Below are 23,299 nucleotides of genomic sequence, written 5' to 3'. Positions count from 1 at the left end.
CTTCATATTAAAACAGAGAGGGGTCCCCTGGTGGTCTAGTGGTTAGGAAGCAGCACTCTCACCGCCGCACCTGGGTTCGATTCCCGGTCAGGGAATTCCCCCGGGGCAGATGGAGCTCATCAGCCCTGTAAGGCCATCCATCTAAGAGAAGGTCACTCTAAACAAACCTACGTCCTGAGGACCTCACTGCCATTGTCCAAGCTCGCTTGGCCCCGGCAGATGAACCTTAGGATTAAAGGGTGGGCTCAGTTCAGCGCATGCTGTGTCTCACCTAAAAAATCCATTGCGCAGGCTCGAAGGGTAAAGACCTTTCCCAAAAAATCTTCGTTCGTGAAGACTGGCTATACATACATATTAAAACAGAGGCAGCTGTCATAGAAAAACCTTTCCCAGTCATCTGAAAGGTTCTATGGTGGACAGAAACTTCCACTTCAGCACAGCACAAAGGCACAAGTCAAGGGTGTAAGAGCCCTCCCTGTGAAGCAGAAAGTTTCTGTAATAGTCAACAAGGAAGTAGAAAAAAAAGTCTTCAGGGAAAAAACAATCAAATTGCCAATATCCTCATTATGTGAGTCCCTCGGTGGGACATCAGTAGGGTGTGAAAGGAGTGCATTTCCTTCCAAATAATTATCTATCGTGCTATAGAAAAGTAAAGAAAACATACTCATTTACAGTACTACTTGAAATTGCATACAAAACCTATGAAGAAAACCCCTGTTGTATTCTAGCAGCTTTGTTTGAGCATTTCAGGACACCTGGCATCTTAGGTTTGATTCTAGGGAAAAGACAACTGCTAAGAATCAAAATCAGTTTGCAAGAAATGGGTGTATTACTCTTCCCAACTGCTGGTAAACATCACTGCATTGATTTCTATCCAATTCATAAATTGGAGCCTCTTCTTTCAGTGCTGTGCTAGAAGGAGCATTGTATAAAAACATAAAAGCTGAAATATTAGAACAAATTTCAGGACACAGCATGATGTCTGCATTCGCCTCAACCTATCTACTAAAGCAAACCTGCAAAAATAAAAATAAATTCTTGAATTTCAATGTGTTTACAAAACAGACTCACTTATCACTGGAACATATTTTTCAAACTACAAAGCAGCTGCATGTTAAGAGTATAAAGGACTTCTTATAATACAGTCTACATCCATGATCTGGGCACACAGTTACAAGGCACAGATTAAAGCCAATGATATTAACAGTAAACCTTGCCTCTATTAACCTAAATAATTCTCAAAGTAGCAAGCAATCTTTATATGATTAGACAGTAATTATCTCTTTAACTAATTTTTAATTTATTTGTGGAAATCTCCCGAGCTGAATGTTTAGGCCAACAGGAGCAAAAAGCAGCTGCTGCATCGCATTTTGGTTGACTGCAACTTCTTAATGATTGGCTGTGTCTTCACATATTACTCATGCATTTAGAAGTAATAGATTGAGTCAATGACCTCTGGGGGGAATGCAGAAATCCCCAAGTTATTGAACATAGATACATATATAGATGTAGATATAGACGATCACTATATCAAACTAAAGCTTCAAATGTTCCAAATTTTTATAACATTTTTACTTGCTGCAATTACTTAAACAAATTAGTGAAAAAAGCTCTGATTTAAAATAGCTCCTGCTCTTACTTATCATTACAAAATATCAAAAGACAGAAACAATACATCAAAATAAATGTTTATTTCAACTTGAAATTATATTAATGTATTTACAAATTGATATACATATCTAGCAATGAAAAATACACATTTAACATCAAGTAAAACTCCAAATTGTTCAGCTTCAAATTGTTGCTGAGGAAATTTACATTTTTTTCACAGCCATCAATTACTTTCACCTACAGACACTGCTTATTTTTCTCTAAGACTTCACCTATTCAAACAGAACATCAAAACTGCTTTATGTATGCTTTTAAGTATTTATTATTAAAATCAATTGTGAAGAGCTAAACAATCAATCATAAGTGTGAAAAATTAACCAACATCTACAGTCAATTAGCTGGTACAGACTGCAGAACTTATCAGAACAAACAAGCAAACTAAATCTTCTCAATTAATCTAATTTACTTTACTGCAATAACAACAAAAGAAACCTACATATTGTACTCTTTGTATCCCTGGGACTATAGGGAATCTTTGCTTGTAACACAGTAAAATGAAGAATAGCAGCAATTACTTTTAAAGACATTTTGAACTACTAAAATTCAGGTGACTTTTGACCTATGGAACTACCTTCCTGTACACAAAAGCCAGCTATAATCCTACTTCTTCTAAGGACACAGGTTTAGTAAACTAAACCAAATGAGAAAGTGATCTTTTGGGGATTCTAGTGTACTCCTCTTGAATAGTTGGCATTTATAACTATCAGCAAAAGACAGTTACAGTTTTTTTTCCTTGAGAGTTATTATTAGACTGTGCCAGGGGGCGGGGGGGGAATCTATCGAGACTCTATAAAACTAACTTTTAGTCACTTACTGCATCTCAAATCAAATATATTCCGCACATTACTTTCCACAAAGCTTCATGGACACAGAGGAAGGAATTCTGCAAGCATATCAAGAAACCTAAATTTAGGAGTCTAACACTTGTGGTAGGCAATAAGATCTGATTAATGCCCTCAAAAGGCACCTGGAGTGTGATTCAGCTCATCATAAATTAGGTCAACTAAACTGCTCTCTAAGCTCCACTGACAGTAAGGATTAGCTCTTCAAAAGTCCACAACAGGTTCAGGGGTTAAGAGTACACATGGACACTTAATATAAGGCACCTGAACCTGAGGAAGAAATTCCATCCTCAGTTTTCAAACTGATGTCAAGCAAAGAACCGAACTACATCCCAGGCCATGAAGTATACTATTTTGAAACAATTTCCAGTTGAGTATAAGAAAACCAAAGGGGAATAAGGGAGTAATAAAACCACTTCCTAGCTGGAAAGGCATGCTAAACAGCTCAAAAAAATTCTAAATTAAGGGGGTCACATAAATGAAAGCCTACCTTCTTTTAATTTCAAAAATTGAAGTAGCCTACCTCATTTTCTTGGGAAACCTTAGAAAACAAAAGCGAAGTTCTAAAATGGTACAGAATATCAGGAAAAAAGCCCAAATTTATTAATGGAGAAAAAAACAGGTTTTGTTTTTTATCAAAATAGGTGTGCCTCTCTGTGTCAGTACCTACCCTATCTTCCAACCTCAAGATAAAGAGCAACAACACACAATACAGCCTCATCTTCCATGCAAGGCTGTTAAAATTCCATATATTCACCTAAATTATTATTCTAGAAGTGTTTCTTTAAAACCAGATCTCCTACATTCATTACACACATACAGTCTATATTTTGAAGGAATTAGCAAAACAATTACTTGAATATGTTCTAACTTCAAAATTGTTTCAAATTGTCAGTGAAAATTATGAGGAAGTTCAAGACTAGCTGTTTTCACTTGTAATGAAACGCCATGGACAATTCCTTTCCTCTTCCCCATCTCTCTGTCTTTTTGGTACACCAAAAATACAGATGAAATAACCTTTCCTTTTATAAAGCCTCCTATTCTTACGATCTCATATCCCAGTTATGCAATCAATTTCATATACTCAAATAGCTAAGACAAAAATACATTAACAGAATATCCTAAAGCCCTGAAAATACAATGTACAGTATAGCTCTAACATCTGCACACACATTGTATCAGTATCTGCAGACCACGTTCTCTCCCACAGGTGCTTATATTTGCTTTGCGAAAGTAGAGGATGGGTGCTACACCACTAAAAATGATCCATGTAGTGTTACAAAAAATTACCCCCCCAGAGTTGAAAAGTTTCATTTATTTTGAAGAAAGCAAGTAAAAATTTTATTAAAGGCAAAGCATATGCTTTCCTCCTGCAATGAGAATGAAGGGTTGTATTACCTTCATGCACTGTTATTCCACAGTTGTCACATTGGATTATTTCATCAGCATCTTCACTGTTATCTCCAAGACATACGCAACAAATCAAAATATGGTCCATTTTCTGGGAACTCCAATTTTGAGACTTCTCAAGGATCAATGAGTCCTAATATTGAAAAATGAAGACACATATGGATTACACCAGGAACTTCGATTTTATTTAAAACAAAGAGAAGATCCGTTATTTGACCTGTTTTTGAACAAGAATAAAAAAAAGATGGAAAGTTATTTTCACAAGGCTGTAAGTTTCTTTGTTGTCAAAACATTCAAACACTTCATCCACGAATACAAGAGCTGGGATGGATGGATGTCAATAAACCTATAAACTTACAGACCTGCTAAGATTCAAAGGCCAGAGAAGAGTTACTTCCTCAGACGGAAACATGTATGCAAACCATTTATGTTCTACAAAAAGGAATACCTAAGAAACCATTTAAAAGCAAAATTAAAAAAAAAATGGCCACAGGTAACCTTCAAATGTTCCAATATTCAGAAAAGTTGCTTCATTTTGTTAAAATTTTAAATACAAGCCTGCCAGGTTTTCACTTACATAAAATATAACAAATTATCAACTCAGTATGATTTTGTTGTAATGCAAATTTATATGGTTCCACGCAAAACTTCATGATTTATTAAAACTACAACAACTTATGTTGTTCTGACTATATACAGGAATAAGGATTTGCAGAACAAGCACATTGCCCTGCTCTGACAACCTGCAATATGAACTGCAGATCTTAAATAGAATGTGGGTTTTAGCAGAGAATTTTTCTAAGGAAACACAGAGGAGTGCTTCACAAACCAAATAAAGCTGTATGTAAATTTAATTTTCTTAATAAACACTCTCTAGGACTCTCACTATTTTCATTGTGAGATACAGCCACTGTATCTTCTGCAGTTTCATGGCCTCTGTGCAGTACAAAGAAATAGCAATAAATAGTTTCAAACCAGAGGCTGAGAGTTCAAGCCTAAATGGTATCCATTCAAAATATCAAAGATGTGAAAAAAAAAAAGTGAAAGATGCCATCTTAAACATCTTTTTCTAATTCTAACCTCCCATTAATGACATAAAATACAGCACCAATACCATGCCTAAGGAACCATGACCTCATCTAGAAGTAGAAAAGAACATTCACACAATTATGTTGCTTACAGGAAGGCAGCTAACCATAACAGATAAAAGATTCTCCACTACAGAGTTCTAACACCCTCCTTTTAGAACAAAGCATTTCAAGGAAAGCAATGAACTTGGGCATTATTGTGGCCCACCATTACTCAAAATACCCTTGTTTAGCTTACCATTCACATTACAGATAGGCAAATGGCAGATCAATTGTGCAATAGCACAGGTTTCCCTGATGTATCTCACAACTCTACAGAAATAACTTATTCTGACAGTACCTTCAACTTTAACTTAGCTTTGCTAAGAGAAGTTTAAAAGGAAATTTGCAATCTCTACTATTATGCAAGCCCAAGGTCTGGTAATTAAAAAAAAAGCAGAAAAACAAAACTGTTACATTAGATTGAATAAACAGGATTGCACTGCAAAAACTACACTGAAATAACACTAGCTATTTAGGCAGTGAGAACACATGCAAACACAGACAAAAAAAAAAAAAACAAAAAACAAGCAATGATGAAAGGACATCAAATTTTTGATCTAATGATAGGATCTCATCCATTATGGTTTACCTTATGATGCCTTAAACCCCTAAGGTTTTTTCATTTTTCTAATTTTATAAGCCTTACAAGTTTTATAGGTAATAGAAGTAGATTTTAAAAATAGACCCCTTTCTCCCTCCTCCCCGTAGTATCCCTTAGTTTATATTCCTCAATCCTTTCACCCCATTCCATACTCCCTATATCACCCTATCCCCATATCTAGTAGAAAATGTTTAGTCTTTTAGTCAAGGCAGGCCTGTCTTGTTTGGAGAACGCTTGTATCTTGGCCTAAACCGCAGGACAGAGTCAAAGAACTGGGTCACCCTGCTCTCTGTACGCTGAAGATGAAGAAGATGATGAAGAGGGGGTCCCAAAAAGCACCCCAGACCCAATTTCGAGAGGCGGGCCAGGGGGTGGACCAGGCCAAAAGTTAGAGGATGGACACACTTGGGATTGGGCAGATATTGCTATAAATGTGACATCTTGGGCACAGCCCGGCGCGCGCGTCGTAACGTCTATTGCCTTGGCATAATTAAATCCCTTTCTTATCTCACCCCAGCTTACGGCTCCTGAATTTTTTTCGTAGCACCAGCTGAGCAGGCATCACTTACGTGAAGACAGTCAAGGGGTCAAACAAAACAGCTGAGTAACTTGTTTTTCTATGCAGACACAGAGAAGGAGTGATCTAGAAAGTATGCTGCTCTGCCCTGCTTTTAGTCCGTATAAGCACCTAAAAAACCCTACCTGTCTAAAACAAGAGAACTTCTACACAGAGACAGGAACTGCTGCCAACTCCTGAACTAGTCCTATTCCCTATTGAGGTGAGAGAAATGATTTCACTATGTAACGAATCACTATGTAATTCCCATTTCTGCGGTGTTAATGAAGAAAGTGGGCATTTCAAACTATATGCCCATAGGCTCCTAACTGTAAAGGGAAAAAAAAATTAAAAATACAATGACCACCTCATCGAGAATAGGAGAATCCTATAAAGCGGTAGTGACCATAAAAACAGAAAAGCACCATTTATCTACTAATAATGCCTGACCTCAGGAAAGAAAGCCAAGTTTTTATTCTGTGCATAATACAATAGAAAACCACATTGTATTTAATTACAGCACACGTTAAAATATTGTATATGCTGAAACGAGAGTCAGCCCTAAGAGAGTTAACTAAGATAGGCCCCCTAACATCTACTCTGCCTGAGCTACCAAGACTCATTCTGTTCTGCCCACTGGACCAAAACTTAGAAGAATGCTAGAAGCAGTATACAGTAGGCCTAGAGGTAATAAATTAGGATAAGGTAGGATAAGGTAGACATTTGAATAGGAGAAATAGGCCTGGAGGCAAGGCTTTCTCCAAGCTTCAGTGCGTGGGCCAAGAACAACGGAAAGGTAGAGAGGTGTCAGACCGATGAAGATGAGAAGAAGACCCCAAAACCCAGGCTGAAGGCCGGAACGTCCACTGAAATTGGGGGCCAAGAAAAGCACCGCCCTAAGCTCCGCCTGAGCTCAGCTTATCATTAGATGCATAGACAGATGTTGCAATCACATGAATATGTATAAGAATCATATATAAAAATTGTATAAAACCCCTGATTTTGTGTGATACCTCCAAGCAAGCTTTCTGTGGTGCAAACCACGCTTGCTCCCAACGTTGTAAATACCTTGCTGCTCAAAAGATTCAAAGTCTCTGAGCAGTTCTTTGTACTGGATTTTCAGTATCAATGCAGACCTCAACATATTTTTGTAAAATGTAAAAAAATAAAAATCACACAGAAACAAGAACCAAACAACCTATTCCCAACACCCTCCCCAATGTCCACCCTCCAAAAGTGAGTAAAGGAAAGTAAGAAGGGAGAATGCACTATGACATGCCTAGAGTTAATTACCTGAATATTCTGTCATAAATTAATTATGCGTTCAGACATCTGGTTTTCTAAGAACTCAGCTTCTGCAGTGTAATCAGATTTTGCTAGATTTGTCCACTAGACAAGATTTTTGTAAAAAAAATTTTTTTTTTTACTATTTTAAAATATTGTAGCACTGGAGAGTATATTGTTACAACACAGTTGAGTATCACAGAAATCTAAAAATTAAAGTCTATAATTCAGTCAACAGATACTCACTGTTGCAAGACTTCTTGCTAAAGTCCTACTCAAAAACAGTACAGTACTTTCTTTTACATGCAATAAAGATAAAATATCGGTTACAAAAGTATAATTTGAACTTCAAATGTTCAAATTTTGATTTTATCTTCTGATCACTGTCCTAAATCTAAAGGCAAGAAAGAACCTGATGTCCATGAATACTAAGAAGCTTCACAGAAGATACATCAGAGACAGCTCTGGGCTTCTGAAACAGGCTTAATTTTTCAAATCAATGGAAATTACGGCCATACTTAAGAATACATAACTCACAGCTCGATTCTGATATGGGAAACAACTCTGAAATAAAACTGCCTATCTCTGTTTCAAGTTCTAATCATCAGCAGAGCACTTTCAGCTCCTGAGCCAAGAGAATGCAGGTAACAATACCTAGAATCACAGAGCTCAACAATGAAAGAATATGCCCATATAAAAAGTTAATAAAGAAAAAAACAAGAATTATGCTTTTTTTCTTCAATCCCAATTATTACCAGTAATTAAAATAGCACAGCTCATTCACTATCATATATATACAATACATATCAAAGAATCTGAAATGGACACAGTTGATTCTTTCAAATACTCTGTAGTTCCCCATCATTTTACACATTTAAATGAAGTTTTAAGGGAACAGCAGAACTTTAAATAATGCCATATCCCTATTATTTCTCAAATGTTATGTTGACATTACAATTGGTTCCTGAAAATTGAATCCCGAAAAAGAATACAGCAATTTTTTTAACTTTGTTCAAAATTTTGCTACTGCAGGACATGAAGTCAGCCATACTGACAACCTGATATCTTAATTTTTCCACAGGCACAACCTTCAAAGTAACACTAATTGTGCATAGGGAAAAAAAGGTTGCTTTATTAAAGACTTATGTATATTTTTCACATTCTGCAATCAGAAAATATTTAATATAATAACCATAGTTCCCAAATGCTTTTTAGTATAGTAAGAAATTAGTTCATTTGTAACTATTATAAGCAAACCCAACATAAATTATCATAATTATTCTATTTGATTTTAAACCCAGTGTGCATATTTCTTTACTTAAAATTCTTCTATTAGTGAACTTAGTGTTCAAACTTTGATGTCTGTCATAAAAAAGGGCTAGGATAAAGAATAACATATCCTTTATCTATTTTATGATTATGTCACAGATGCCTTTAACTTTTAGAACATTACAGATATGCAGCATTTACACTCAAACGGAACTAGAAGTCTTGCTAATACATGTTGGTTTGCATACTGGACCTCCTATTTTATTTTAGCACTAATCCAACCTCCCTAAAGCCAAGAGAAGTCTCTCTATTGACTTTAGTGGCATTATGCTGGCCAAATGGTCCAAGCAAGGTTATTTCATACGCAGTGCCTATTTAGCATAATTTTGTTGCTTCACTTACTCACTTATTACTGTGTTGTAAACACAACTCCAGCCAATCAGTTTAACTTTTCAAATTAACAGAATAGCTACTGGGGAGTAGTTTCCATTTGTCAAGAGATATATTATAGAAAGTTGGTTGCACTACCTCATTACTCTTGCTTTGTGAAAGAGCCAGGCTATCATTTGTCAATTCCTCATCATCTGCATTATTCCTGTTAAGAACTTTACTCTTCTTCTTCTTGGATCCTCCATCACTAGCCGTGCTGCTATTATCTTCTTCATTACCTTCCTCATCATTGTCATCCTCATCACTTCCACTCCCATCATCTTCATCATCCTCATTATCTCCATCGCTCCCTTCTTTTCGCAGAGCATTTTTTCCTTTTTTTTTCTCAGCAGTAGGCCGCCAGTCATTGTCATCTTCGCTATCATAGTCATCCATATCATTTAGTTCCTCCATCGATACAAAATCCAGCAGAGGTCGGTTCCTGCGCAAATTCCATTTTTTTGGTTCATTTGTTTGCTCATCAGCCACAGCATCAGGTTCAGCTGCTTTCTCTTTCTCTTTCTTCTTTTTTGGCTTTTCTTCTTCATCTTCTTGCTCTTTCTTTTCAGTTTTAATTACCTCTTTCTCTGCTGTTGCCACCTCTTCTTCAGTGGAGCTTTTTGGCTGTTGCTCTTCTACTTTCTCTTCTGGTGGTTCTTCCTCCAAAATATTTTCTTCTGATTCAGTACAGGAACCTTCACCACTGTCCTTTGATGCATCTTCACTCCCATGACCACTTCCTTCAGAATCTGTTGAGCATATGAAAATTTAAAAAAAGTTCCGACACAAATGTACCCCCAAAAATAAAATCTGTTGAAGCAAGTTGTTAAACAAAAGAATGATGCATGTTCCTCCCTTATAAGGTATTCCACCTATTTTTTCAGCTGGTATCCAAATACTGCTATTTCAAGTGGTATGTTGAGAATCTGTTAAACATGAGTACATTTTAAGATGCCAAAAAAAAAATGGTAGAACTTATTAAATGAGCATTATGTGTTCCTTTGAACTGCAGCTCATATTAACAATAAGCAGTAGCACAGAGTAATTTCCATGTGAAGTCACACCTTAAAGAAACAGCATTCTAGTTTTTAATTTCTGTAGGTATTTTCTACATCTTCAAAATAAAACAGTTATCCAACAGAGAGAAATTACAAAATAAAGAGTTTACGTAACAAGTACTAGTAACAGTATGGATAATCCCATACCTTCATTTCTAGTACATTTGTTTTTCTGGGTTTGAGGCCTCTTTTAATTTCCAGTGTTATTTCACTTATTAATTCCATATAAGCTGTGCCTCATTCAGTGTTGCAGCTGCACAACAATGCATAAATTCTACCCTTACGCCACTCATGGTATCATTCTATGTGTACTCACTATTTCCATTAATTAACACAGACCAACTGTGCAATAGAAGAGGACTTGTATTTAAAAAATCATAAAAATAAGACAATTTTACTATAAAGTATAAGTAAAAAACATTGAAAAATGAATTGAACATGTTAAATTTTATAAACATCATCTACCTTTACTATTTCTCATCTTATGGGCACCTACTGTTTTTCATTCGCAGTATTAGTTTTATTGAAGGAAAACTCAGAAAATGTGTTTTAAAATTAACAAGAAAATATAAAGTTGCTTGATCCAATGCAGGGATCTATTAGGCAATGGTTACAGTTTTCAGTTTGCTCAAAGCCATTACCAAGTTTTTGATCCACTGTCATATAGATGCAAAGATGAAACATGTTGATGCTTGCAAATTAAAAAAAAATTCTTAATTGCTTTAGCTACCATCCGAAAACCTCCACCTCTCAGCATCACCTTACACAGAGAATTTCTGTGCACATCCATCTCTATATAAATCCAAATCAACAAACATTAGAGTCAGTGTGCTACACATTTCACATGGCATTTATTTTCACCCCACAGAACATTGCCAATGATTAGCCACTTGTTACTTCAATATAATGGTCAGTTTTGTCTTCATCTGCATATACCTGCATATGGAACTGTTTGGTGAGGAGATTATAAAATTATACACAAAAATAATCCATCAGTGCTATTATGGATCAGGACATTGATGGTATCCATCCCCTCACAAGCTAATAGAAACTAAAAGTTTCCAACAAATGTTTTAACCTTTAGAAATCCAGTAAAAAAACAAGTTATTTTACAATCTTTTGAGAAGAGAGTAATTCAGTCAGTTACCTACACCTATCAGCCTTACTAATTGTAGTAATCAAAGTAAAACATAACTAACTGAAGTTCAAATAGTTTAACTCTCATCAGACATGCACGAAAAATAAAAAAACAGTATTAAATACTATGAAGTCTAAAATATTATTTTTCAATTACAATAACTTTGTCTGGATACAAAATCACAGAATTACAGGATGGGTAAGGCAGGAAGGGACCACAGTGGGTCCTCGGATCCAACCTCCCTGCTCAAGCAGGGTCATCCTTGAGCGCACGGGACAGGGTTGTGTCCAGACAGTTCTTGAATATCTTCATGGACGGAGACTCCACAACCTCCCTGGGCAATCTGTTTCAGTGGTTGGTCACCTGCACAGCAAAGAAGTTCTTCCTTATATTCATGTGGAACTTCCGGTATATCAGTTTCTGCCTGTTGCCTCCTGTCCTATTGCTTGGCACCATCGAGAAGAGCCTGACTCCACCCTCTTGACACCCTCCCTTTCAAATACTTACAGACATTGGTGAAGTCCCCTCTCAGCTTTCTCTTCTCAAGGCTGAACAGGCCCAGATCCTTCAGCCTTCCCTTGTACAAGTGAGTGCATCCAGAGAAGGGCCAATGGTGAGAAGGCTGCAACACTCCATGGAGAAAGGCTCAGAGAATTGGGATTTTTCAGCCTGGAGAAGAGAAGACTCCAGGGAGACAGAAACAGAAACTTTTACCAAGGCCTGTAGTGACAGGAAAAGGGGAACCAGTTTTAAACTGAAAGATGGAAGTGTTTAGATGAGACACTAGGAACATTTCAATGAGCATGGTGAGGCACTGAAACAGGTTGCCCAGGGAACCTGTAAGTGCCCCATTACTGGAAATATTCAAGGTCATGTGGGATGATGCTTTAAACAACCTGGACTAGTGAAAGATGTTCCTGACGAGGCAGGGGGTTGCCTAGATTATCTTTAAAGGTCCCTTCCAACATGAACCATGATGTTGTCAACAGAATTTTGGGTTTTGGATATGTGTTGGTTTACAGGACACCAGGCCTGCTGGCAGCAGATATGGCACAACTGTCTCAAAGAAGGAAAAAGGATCTTTGTAGACTAGTTAGCAGGGCTCATTGAAAGACTTTAAACTAGATCGGAGGGGGAAAGGGATAAAACCAGGTTCACTAGAGACATGCCTGGGGGCAGCATACCAATGTTTGAGGGACAGAGTGCTAGCAAAGTCCTTTGGTCTGTGGCCTCTATGCAGGCAGGGAATAGAGATCCATGTAGCAGTAAAGATACAAGGGTTTTGATGTGTGAGAAAACATGGAAGCAACTAAAAATAGTCATGTAAGACTTAGGGCTTGTCCCCCAGAAAAAGTGGTGAGATCAACAGTCCAACTGAAGCGCATCTACACTAAGGTACACAGCATGGGTAAGAAACAGGAGGAGCTGGAAGCCGTTGTGCAGCAGTAAAACTATGACATAGTTGCCATCATGTAGACATGAGATGACAGACAACTGGAGTGCTGTAACGGATGGCTATAAACTCTTTAGAAGGGGCAGGCAAGCAATGAGAGGTGGTGGACTAGCACTGTATGTTAGAAAGTGTTTTGATTGTTTAGGGCATAATGATGGTGACAATAGGGTTGTTTAAGGGTAAGACTCAGGGGGAAGTCCAACAAGGTGGAGTCTGTTAAAGACCACTCACCCGGGATGAAGAGAAAAGCAAAACAGTCTATGAGCAGCTGGGAGAAGTGTCACAATCACTAGTTCTCATACTCATAGGGGACTTCAACTTACCAGATGTCTGCTGAAAACAGCAGAGAGGAAATGGTCTAAGATATTCCTGGAGCATGTGGAAGACAACTGTCTGACACAGCTGGTGAGGGAGCCTAGCAGGGAAGGCTCCCCACTGGACCTGTTGTTTGTGAACAGAGAAGGACTGACATGATGGCTGTAGGCTGTCTTGGGCAGAGCAAAACTGAAATGATAGTTTTTAATTCTCAGAGAAGTAAGGAAGGTAGTCAGCAGAACCGCTGCCTTGGACTTTTGGAGAGCAGATGCTGCCCTGTTGAGAGGCCTGGTTGACAGAGTCTCTTGGGAGGCAGCGGAGGAAGACTGGACATTCTTCATGAAGGAAATCTTAAAACCGCAGGAGCAGGCTGTCCCCATGCACTGAAAGACAAGCCAGCAGAAGACTGGTCTGGTTGAACACAGAGCCGAGAGCTTTGGCTGGAATGTAGGAAAAAAAAGAGAGTTTATGGCCTTTGGAAGAAGGGGCAGACAACTCAGAAGGACTACAAGGATGTTGTGAGGGAGAAAATCAGAAGGGCCAAAGCCCAACTAAAACTTAATCTGATTACTGCCATAAAAGACAATAAAATATGTTCCTATAAATACATCATCAACAAAATGGCTGAAGATAATCTCCATCCTTTACTGGATGTGGGGGGAAACATAGTGACAAAGGATGAGGCTGAGAAACTAAATGCTTTCCTGGCCTCAGTCTTTAATAGCAAGACCAGTTGTTCTCCAGGTACTCAGCCTCTTGAGTCAGAAGGCAAAGAGAGGGAGCAGAATGAAGCGCCCATAAGAGGAAACGGTCAGCCTGACCTCAGTGTCGGGGATGGTCATGGAACAATTATCTTAAGTACCATCATGTGGCGGGTGCAGGACAACCAGGGTATCAGGTCCAGTCAGTATGGGTTTGTGAAAGGCAGGTCCTTCTTGACCAACCCAATATTTTTTTAAGACAAGATGACCCTCCTAGTGGATGACGGAAAGGCTGCCAATGTTGTTGACAGGTTCTGAGTGCTTATGTGCCCTACTTGTCTCACTGTAAATAAGGTAGTATAGGATCCTGCCATGTCAAAATTAACTGGATTTTTAAGTTAGCTTTTATTATTTTCTCTTATTTCCCTACCATAATTCCATCAGAGACATTTGATTTGATGTTTTAATTGTATGTTGAGTCAACTGACTCTTGTCAATTTAAGCTTCCATTTTATATTTTGTGGGAAATCTTAGTCTGAGTATAGTTTGATCTTTAACAGCACTCTAAATTACTAACAGTGATTATTGTACATCAATACTATGCCATGAAAACATTTAAAGCAGAGAACAAATGAACACTATTTTCATTCACGTCTCTCCTTCAAACTTTCTTTGCCTTCTGTCTGCACATTTTCTTTTTTACTCTCCTTTCTGCATTCATATACACATCAGAGATACCTATAGCAAGGTCTGAATGCACCCACTGTGATAGGTGCTTTTCCAGAAAAAGCTATTCTGTGATAACAGCAATTTTTTCAGGTGTTCTTCTGTCAGCTGTACTTTTATTGAGGAAGAGGCTGTAGTATACAATTTTCTCCTTGAAAGAAATGCTTAAAGAATGGCTCTTTCAAATTGGCAACCATATCATGTCATTTCCTATGGGAAAGAAGTCAAGCTACTCTAAGTGAAAGATGGGGCCAGATACACCATCAAATAGTGAAGAATATAGAGTTCCACTGAGAACGAATATGAAAGATAACAGTTGGGAGAAAGACATCATTTATTCCTCTACACCTTGTATTTTTAGCTCTACTAAGCACAACAGCAGGTGGCAGTCAAATCCAAAGAGGATAACTCTGAAAGGAATTCTCCATAACAGAACATTATGCTACAGAATTAACATACCAAAAAGAAAGTGTAATAAAGAAACACTCCACTCAGCTGTGGAGTCTTGTATAATACGTACTATGCACAAGACTTCAGGGTAAAGCTACTAAAATCACTACAGCAGTCAAAAAGAAATCCTCCCAGGGTTTTGCAGGACCATTTTACAAACAACTCTAAACATGATACTCCATAATTTATTAATTTTTTTTAACATTCTAAGAAAATTCACCTATACAGAGAGTAAATGCTGCACAACGTAAGTACATAGCCAATCACTCACAAGAGACAGTCTAATTCTTCAATGCAGTATTTAGCTTAACAAGCAGCTCTGTAAAAAGCAGATTTATTGTTTAAGTGAACTCTAAACGATAAGCTAGTTAAAGGCAATCATGGACTCAATTTTGGACTTGCTTCTTCCATTAATAAAGCTTAACCAACTCCAAATAGTAGACAAGAAGTATTTGGAATCACATTAGAAAGTTCTTTTATTTGCACTGAGTCCTATCTGGTTGAGTCTTACTTGCATGCTCTAAGTTGCCTACCAAGAATACAATCAAGGATCCTGGAACATTGAAAAGTAGTCAAAAACCTGAAAAACTGAGCATGCAATACAGAAAGAAACTACCAAGTTATTACTGCTAAATAGTATTGTTCAATAATAACCTACAGTCATCATGTGAGAAGTTATCCAGCCCACAGTAGCCTTCACAATACTCTCTTTTTGAGGGCAGTAACAAAAACCATGATACAGGTGAGGTTAATGTCACTCAAGCACCACCACCTTGTCTATTGGTCCTTTAGCCTCTTTCTTCCCCATCACAAGGCGAACAAGTCATTGACATGGTGAAATTCTCTAGGTATCTCTGCTAAAACACCATGTTACATACCATGTACAACCCCTTACCCAGGATGTTTGCATCCTGACAGATGGAACAGCCTCTGCCCATAAACTTCCTTACAAGAACAACTCCAGACACAAAAACTCCTTTGCACATGTGCTATACCAAACATGTAAAATCAGCTGTGCTTCTCCAGAATACCTTAAGGAAATGTTTAAACTAACTAGGAGGTTACAACATTAATAACTGGATGTTAAAAAAAAAAAAGGCAGGAAAACCTAGATCATACATGGAAAATAGGAAGTTTTAAACTGCCAAAGGCAAAGTTGTGTAACTGGTACATTTGTCTATTAGATTAAAGACACAGAAGTCCATTATGCTAAGACCGATATAAATATAAGCAAGAAATGAAAAGGTTTAATACCTCACTTTCAACATAAGTTCAAAAAAGAGAATTTAACACCAGTTAGATATACCCCCCGGCTTTCTGTGCTATTTTGCCACGTATGATGATTAACCACTGGTAGACTACTGGCAATTCAACACCAGTAATGCTGGCAGTTAAAGAAATTGAACTGTCCAAAGTAAAATGATTAAAAACACACAAAACCAAACCAACAAAGACTAAGATCCTACTGCTCTCTGGAGAGAGAGATGTTTCTCAAATAATGTTTTGAAAGGAAGTATCTAATCTGTATTAACTGCAGCTGTTGACTGGTCAGAGCAGGAAATGAAACTGACCACTGTTTCATGATTACAGCTTTCAGAAAACAAGTATTTAGTTTAATAGAAAAAACAATGGGAGGGGAACATAAAGGAAAGTAAGTTAGTAAGCCGTTTCCTCCCTTTTACACTAGCAGTAATTATATTATATGGCATTTCAGTAAATGTTTATTCGAGTCACAAAACCACTCAAAACTAAAGGTTGCCAATTTTGACTTGAGTCACTAGGAAGTGCCTTATTGACAAGGTCATAACACAGATGAAACTGGTTGCCCTACCTCTTGAAGTTCCTTGACATTTTCCGGTTTCCCCATTTTTAAAATCTGTTTGGGATAAAGTACTGCATAGTCCATTACTTTCCTCAGCAAAGCTGCAATCCTAAATAATCCATAAAATTGAATTCCAATACAAATAATTGAATAATAAGGTAGAATATATATTTTAAAAAAACCCAAAACCTAAGAGTTTCATATCTTGTACAGGGGAATTGACATCTTAAGAGACAGATGAACATGCATTTGGAACAAACTAAGACTAAGTCTCTGACGCACTGTAACAAGTACATGCTCCTGAAACACTTGAAACATCGCATCCACACTGAGCATGTCTAGACTCTCAGAGGAGGCCAGGCTACAAAAAGACCACCCCACCAAGCTGGAGCTACTAAAACACAAAAGAATCTTCTCCATGTGGCAGGGAATACACAAGAGATGGACACACACACAAAAAAAGGGGAGATCTAAAAGAAAGTAAAGTAGGAGTAGTAAAGTAGGAGACCACAAAAATCCTGTTTAAGACTGAGTGAACAAGCAGAACAACACGAGCCAATGAGCAAGGGGTCTGTAAGGGGCAGACAGACTGGCAAGACAAGGCAAAAAAAGTCACAGTAGGGCAAAAACAAAGAAAAATAATGTCATTCCATCACTAAATCCACCCCGCACAGACACCGGAATGAAGCCTAGATTTCTGTTACGTATCTCCTCTGCTGCCAGTAAGCACACTGAATAACAGAAATCTCAGTGTTTCCAAAGGGAATGAAAGTTGGAAATGCTTGTCAGTCACTCCAAAGTTTTACTTCAAGTGGCAGACGTTTGCACAAACAAATATTTTACTTGAAAGGAAAATAATCCAAGAGAAAATAATGCTTGCATTTTCCATTTTCTCAATTGGGAAAAGCCCTTGTGAATTCCACTCTGAGGAACTACACATTAATATGCAATTATGTGATAATTTACCAATTATTAACTCGTCAATATTTTCTTTTACCTTCACTGTCTCCTGAAACACCTTACAACTTTACTGTTGCATATCATTTAAGTTTAGTCTCAAAAATAAATGTATTAGTTTCTTCATCAAGATTTCAGTACTGTTTATCACTAGAGTATTTTGATGTTTTGCAAACATTTCTTTATATTACAACATTCTGTACAGGAATGCAAAAGCGGAATCTCCATAGTGCTAACATGAAACAAATTACAGAAAGGTAATTATATTTGCAACTTTTTATTTCTAGATCAAGTCACAGGTTTTTCAGAATACCTAATATACGCATTTATGCAAATCATTACATGTTTTAAACAGAGCTCCTACTGACTTCAATTGCAATAATGGTACATAATACATATGCAAGTCAGGCTCTGCACTCAACACCAAAAAAAAAAATTACCCAAGTGTCTAAAAATTTGAGTCTACAAGACTTGTAGCAGAAGTGGTGACACGATCAGTTTTTCAAGGCAGCATTCAGCTATGCTCTTCTCAGCTACATTGCGAGAGAGAACCAGTCCTTAAATTCACATATTATTATTGTTCAGGGACCACATTACATTTCTCTGCATCATTTCAATTTTAGTACATGCGCTGACGAAACTGACTGAGTTCACTGGTAAGAGAGAAGAAAAGTGGTAAATCCTTGCTTTGGAGTTCTGCTGGGAGTTACTCTACACCTATATTCTGATTTCTGACATCAGTATATCTCCAGCTGCTCTTACTGCAGAAAAAAAAAATCAACAAAAAAAACCTCCAAAGCATGCTCTGGTTAACTTAAAAGCAAAACTTCAAATAACCTTCAGTTGTGCATATTACAGTACCATCATTTCAACTCACATATTTGTACGTTCCAACTCCAAAGGGACAGGTTTTTTTGATTAAGATTACATATGACTTTCTTTCTTAAGGAACAAATTATTCAGGATGTTTACAAAAACCAGAAGAATACAATACTTTAGAACATGGCATTACTACTAGAAACAGAGAAGCCACTAAAAATCGCTTCGTCCAATATTAACATAATGAAAAGCCTGAGGGCCTGAAAACTATTTACATTAAGTAAATTTACAAAAATATAACAGTTTTAAAATCAGTTTCCCTAAAGAGATGTCAGAATGTTGAGATCTTTAAAGTGGTAAAGGCAGTAACTGACTGTTAGTGTGACCTAAATCCAAAAGAAAAGAAATTAACTACACTGTAAGTAAAGGCCACATCTCCTATGGATTTTTTGGTGGAAATGGAGGGTAGGTGATTTGAAATATTTTCTGTAATGAAAAAAATTTACCAAGGCACCAGGAGTCCAAATACAAAAATTCAGAAATGCCAATTCCTTCCTAAAAGTACTTAATAACAACTTCTCAAATACTTACTGCATTGCACATTCTGAGAAATTTGGCAGAACAATGAACATTTGTAAAAGTTTAACAGTTCAGAGTTCAGTCCTCATAGATTTGCACAGTATCATGTACTAGCACATACCACTGGAGATCCTAAATCTCATACATATGGACATCACACAATCATCAGGGAGAAAACAACTTCAGAATTCTTTTAATTCAGTATTTAAATAATCCTTTAACTTTTAACTTTCAAATTTGTTTTGTTATTTTAAACACCTTTATGTGCATTTGTGAATGAAATAAACATATATTGTAGAGGTGTGGAACTACCATACTTACAGAACTTTTCTGAGTGCATAAGTAGAATTTATGCTCATTTTCAAAGCACTTCTAACTGATTCTTCCTTCTGCCACATTAATTTCCTTTTGTAAGCAAACTATATCATGTCATTCTGAATTCAAACAAATACTAAATACTGATTTGCAACAGGTTGCACATGGAGAGGCCTCTACAGTCATTAAAAGAAGAAAAAGAGCAACATCTCTGAGTGTACTGGAAAAATGCACATTAGGCTTTGAAGGCTCAATTCACAGTGAGAAAAAGGAAAACCTGTTTTTTATTAGCAACAATACGGAACTTGTCTAGTAGGGTTGCTTATGCCCATACACACAAATTCCTTCTATATGTATATATATAACTTTGAAGTTATCCATTTTACTTATACGTACGTATATGTGTGTGCACGTAAAAAAGTCCCTTTATTTCATCACTTCTTCCATCCAAATCTAAATGGACTAAGTACAACCAAATTTAAGAGTATGTTATACCAGCTTCCTTTTAAATCAGCACAGATATTCTGTTTCAAATATCCTGCACCTATTCATTTCACTTATATTACATGTAAGAAATATTTTCTTTTTCTTTCCACTGAAGAGGTTATTTGCAATAACTTTCTATTCCCCAACTTCTCCAAATGCTCATAACTTTCTTCTTTCACACTGAAAAATCTTTGAATATAGTGTAAAATATCAAGCTCTCTTGCTATCTCAAAGTGTTTTCACTAAATTTTAAACTTTACTAAACGGAACATTCATTTCTCCTACAAATAATAGATATAGGTTGAGAAATGCTAAAACAACACTGTATCAGATACGTGAACACAAAACAGCAATTAAAAAACATTTTTTAAGTAGAACTTGGGTTTTTCTCATACACTCATTTCAATTCAGTGTTGCGCTTTTCAGGGAAAATCCATTCAACTTCCTCAAAATGAAACTGAGATTGACTCTAAAGGCTAGATACTGACCTGACCCCCAAGCATACATACAATATCCTAAAAGTCAAAAAGGATATCAATTACAAATGAATATTCTGCATTTATACTTTGTTGAGTCAGGAAGCTGTATTCATTATTTTTAATTAATTACTGTCTTTTGATCAACTAATATACTGCTCTGAATTATGTGTTCATCACCCATACTCCCTTTCCAATTCTTTTCCCTTAAGTCCTGTCTACACTGCTGTTCCAGAACAGGGAGGTTTTCTCTGGTAATTAAAAATCATTTCCTTTTACGGCAGATTGTACCTTACTCAAAAGAAAGGATCAAAAATCCCCAGAACAAAATTAAAAGAGTAAATGAAACAAGCCCCCAGTAGTCTTAGCATGAAATTGGTAAGGTTACATCAGTTTTATTCTCTCATGCCATTGAAGCCTGCTTCTACCAGAACAACCAAGGAAAATATGTCTAAGCTTGAGGGATAAAGGGGGAAGAAAAAAAAAAAGCATAAACAATCCCCACCCCTAAAAACCATACCAGGAAATGCTAACCAAACAAACCAAAACAAACCACAAACAAGGAGCATTAAGGCATATCTTAAAACTGACACTGAATAAATTATTATTAAGCATTTTTAAGTTCACCAATACAGAGGACCTTGCAAATGTTAATAAATAAGCCTTTAAATAGAGATGGGGAGTATTTTTGCCCTATAAACCACATGAAAACATACATCAGCATCCCCAGTGCAGAAATAACAAAGTGAAGTTATTTGATAAGTTGTTATAATGCTTTTCTTATATGTTAAACATCCTATATCTCCCTCATTTCCCCCAGCATGTGCCACAGAACATCCAATGTGCAGTTTACTGACAAACATGGTCCTGCCCTTTCTTTCCCTTCCCTCCAACTATTCTTGAATTTATTAATTTTATTTTGACATCTTGTCTATTTTCAGTTTCTGTGAATGTTCACCGAAGATATAGGAATCTGCACGTATAGAAAAGACTGTAAAACAACAACACTGGGGCAAGGACTTCCATCTAGTATGAAATGCACACACCTTTCTGCATAACTATCTGAATAGACATCTTAAGTTTGTCCATTGTAAAAAAACAATAAAAGCCTGAACAGATTATCTTTCTGCTTTAGGTTCTTACTCACTCACTGGAATTAACCTTGAGAAAAAGGCAAGTTCCCAAGTTCACAACCAACTATTATCCAGACTTCTTCAAAACAAAATGGCTTTAGATCTTTCTTATTTCAGTATAAATATAGTAAATATTTTAAACAAATCCCTACACTGAAGAAATAAAAAGCAATAAATACACCTAAGGCAATCTGCACAGCAGCTACTCAAATGCTTCTACCAAAACCTGTTTGATAATCATGAGATTTCTGCTGAGAAAAAAATAATCACAGTTGAACTACTGACTTCCAGTTATGCAATCATGTCACACTCCCTTCAAGGGGCTCCAAGTCCCAACAGTTCACGACAAGCATTCTGTCTCCTGTATGATATTAAATAAGCAACCATAAACCCAAAATGAGAAAATTCTGAACCGAGGAGATGAGAAAGCATATTTACCTGAAGCATCTCCAACTTTAAAATCACTGTCATCAGAGCTATCATAATCTAAAGCTTCCAGCAGCGAAGCTGCCAAAGGCTTCACTTGTCTCCTCTTCGAACTGCGGTCCACTGCAGGGAAAAAAACCACAGTGTTGTTATAGGGTGGCACAATGAGGATTCAGCATCGTTACGGGCATTTAAATCAAAAGGCAGCACGGCGGTGACAGGCAGGGCAGTCCCGAGCACAGCGCGGGGACAGCCGCTCGCACAGGCGAGGTAGGGCAGGGTCCGCCCGGCGGAGCGCGGGTGCTCCCTGCAGGCGCCGGGAACCCGCACGGCACCGGCACCGCGGGCTGCCCGCGGCCCCGGGAGCGCTGGGCGGGCACTGGAGTGGCCGGACGCCCCTGGAGCCACCAGCATCCCCAGAGGAAGCGCCTCGGCGTGATCTGCCAGCGACTCGAGGCAGGGGGGACGCGCAGCCGGGACCGCGGGACGCCCGAGGGACCGAGGGATGCGCCCGCTCGCCCGAGGGCGGGGACGCTCCACGGGCAGCGCGAGAGCTCCGCGGGGCAGGGCCGGCAGGGTCGGCGCGGGTGACTTACTAAAGGCTGCGCGGGTGTGCGGCGGGCGGGCGGGGCCCTCGGGAGCAGCGCCGCCGAGCCCCGGGCCCCTTCCCCAGACAATGGACACGGCGGCGACCCGGATGCACACCCGCGCGCGCCCGCCCCGCCGCGCACGCGCCGCCCCAGCGCCTGCGCAACGCGCGGCGAAGCCGAGGAGGGGCCGTGCCCGGGCCCGACCCGCGCCCGGAGGTGGCTGCAGCTCCGTGGCCGGGATCGCACCTGGGGGAGGCACGGGCAGTCCCGGGAGCGACGAGCGCCGCTCACAAGGGGTCAGAACAACGCCATTCGTTCTCAGGGGCTGCCTGCTCAGGATCTCTTGTCAATCAATCATGGCTAGGCTTCGCGAAGGAAGATTTGGGAAGGGCTCTACCCACGTTTCTTGCAAGCGCGTTGGTGGCTAAAAATGCCAATACGAGAAAGGCATGTCCGGTGGCAAAAGACACAGCAGAAAGACTCCTTAGATGGTATATTCTGCAAGGCTCGATTCTTTCTGAGTTGTCTTTTCTCCTCAAGGGTGATCCTGCGTGCTTTCTCAAAAGCATCAGCAGCGTTATAAATGGTGTGTCTCCAGACCTCTCGATTGGAGGCCAGAGTAGACCAGTTATGGTGATCAATATGCCCGAGGCTGAGTTGTTG

General features: G+C 38.3%; 1 protein-coding gene across 4 annotated transcripts in view; it reads right to left on the bottom strand.

Moving 5' to 3' along the window:
• Positions 1-22,750, bottom strand: part of PHF14 (PHD finger protein 14) — a 164,176-nt gene extending 141,426 nt beyond the window's left edge. For all 4 annotated transcript variants that reach the window (XM_027684660.1, XM_027684659.1, XM_027684661.1 and 1 more), the window contains exons 1-4: positions 22,643-22,750; positions 22,059-22,169; positions 9,292-9,941; positions 3,912-4,056 (exon numbers count right to left, since the gene is read on the bottom strand). In XM_027684660.1, the coding sequence (XP_027540461.1) occupies positions 3,912-4,056; positions 9,292-9,941; positions 22,059-22,169; position 22,643 (907 nt within the window). In that variant the 5' untranslated portion in view covers positions 22,644-22,750. The remainder of the gene's footprint in view (positions 1-3,911; positions 4,057-9,291; positions 9,942-22,058; positions 22,170-22,642) is intronic.
• Positions 22,751-23,299: the final 549 nt, after the last annotated feature.

The sequence above is a fragment of the Neopelma chrysocephalum genome, unplaced genomic scaffold (assembly GCF_003984885.1).
Source record: "Neopelma chrysocephalum unplaced genomic scaffold, ASM398488v2 Primary Assembly neopelma1_67, whole genome shotgun sequence".
Taxonomy (NCBI): domain Eukaryota; kingdom Metazoa; phylum Chordata; class Aves; order Passeriformes; family Pipridae; genus Neopelma; species Neopelma chrysocephalum.
Note: the sequence above shows the minus strand (reverse complement) of the source record. Positions and strands in the feature narration are given on the sequence as shown.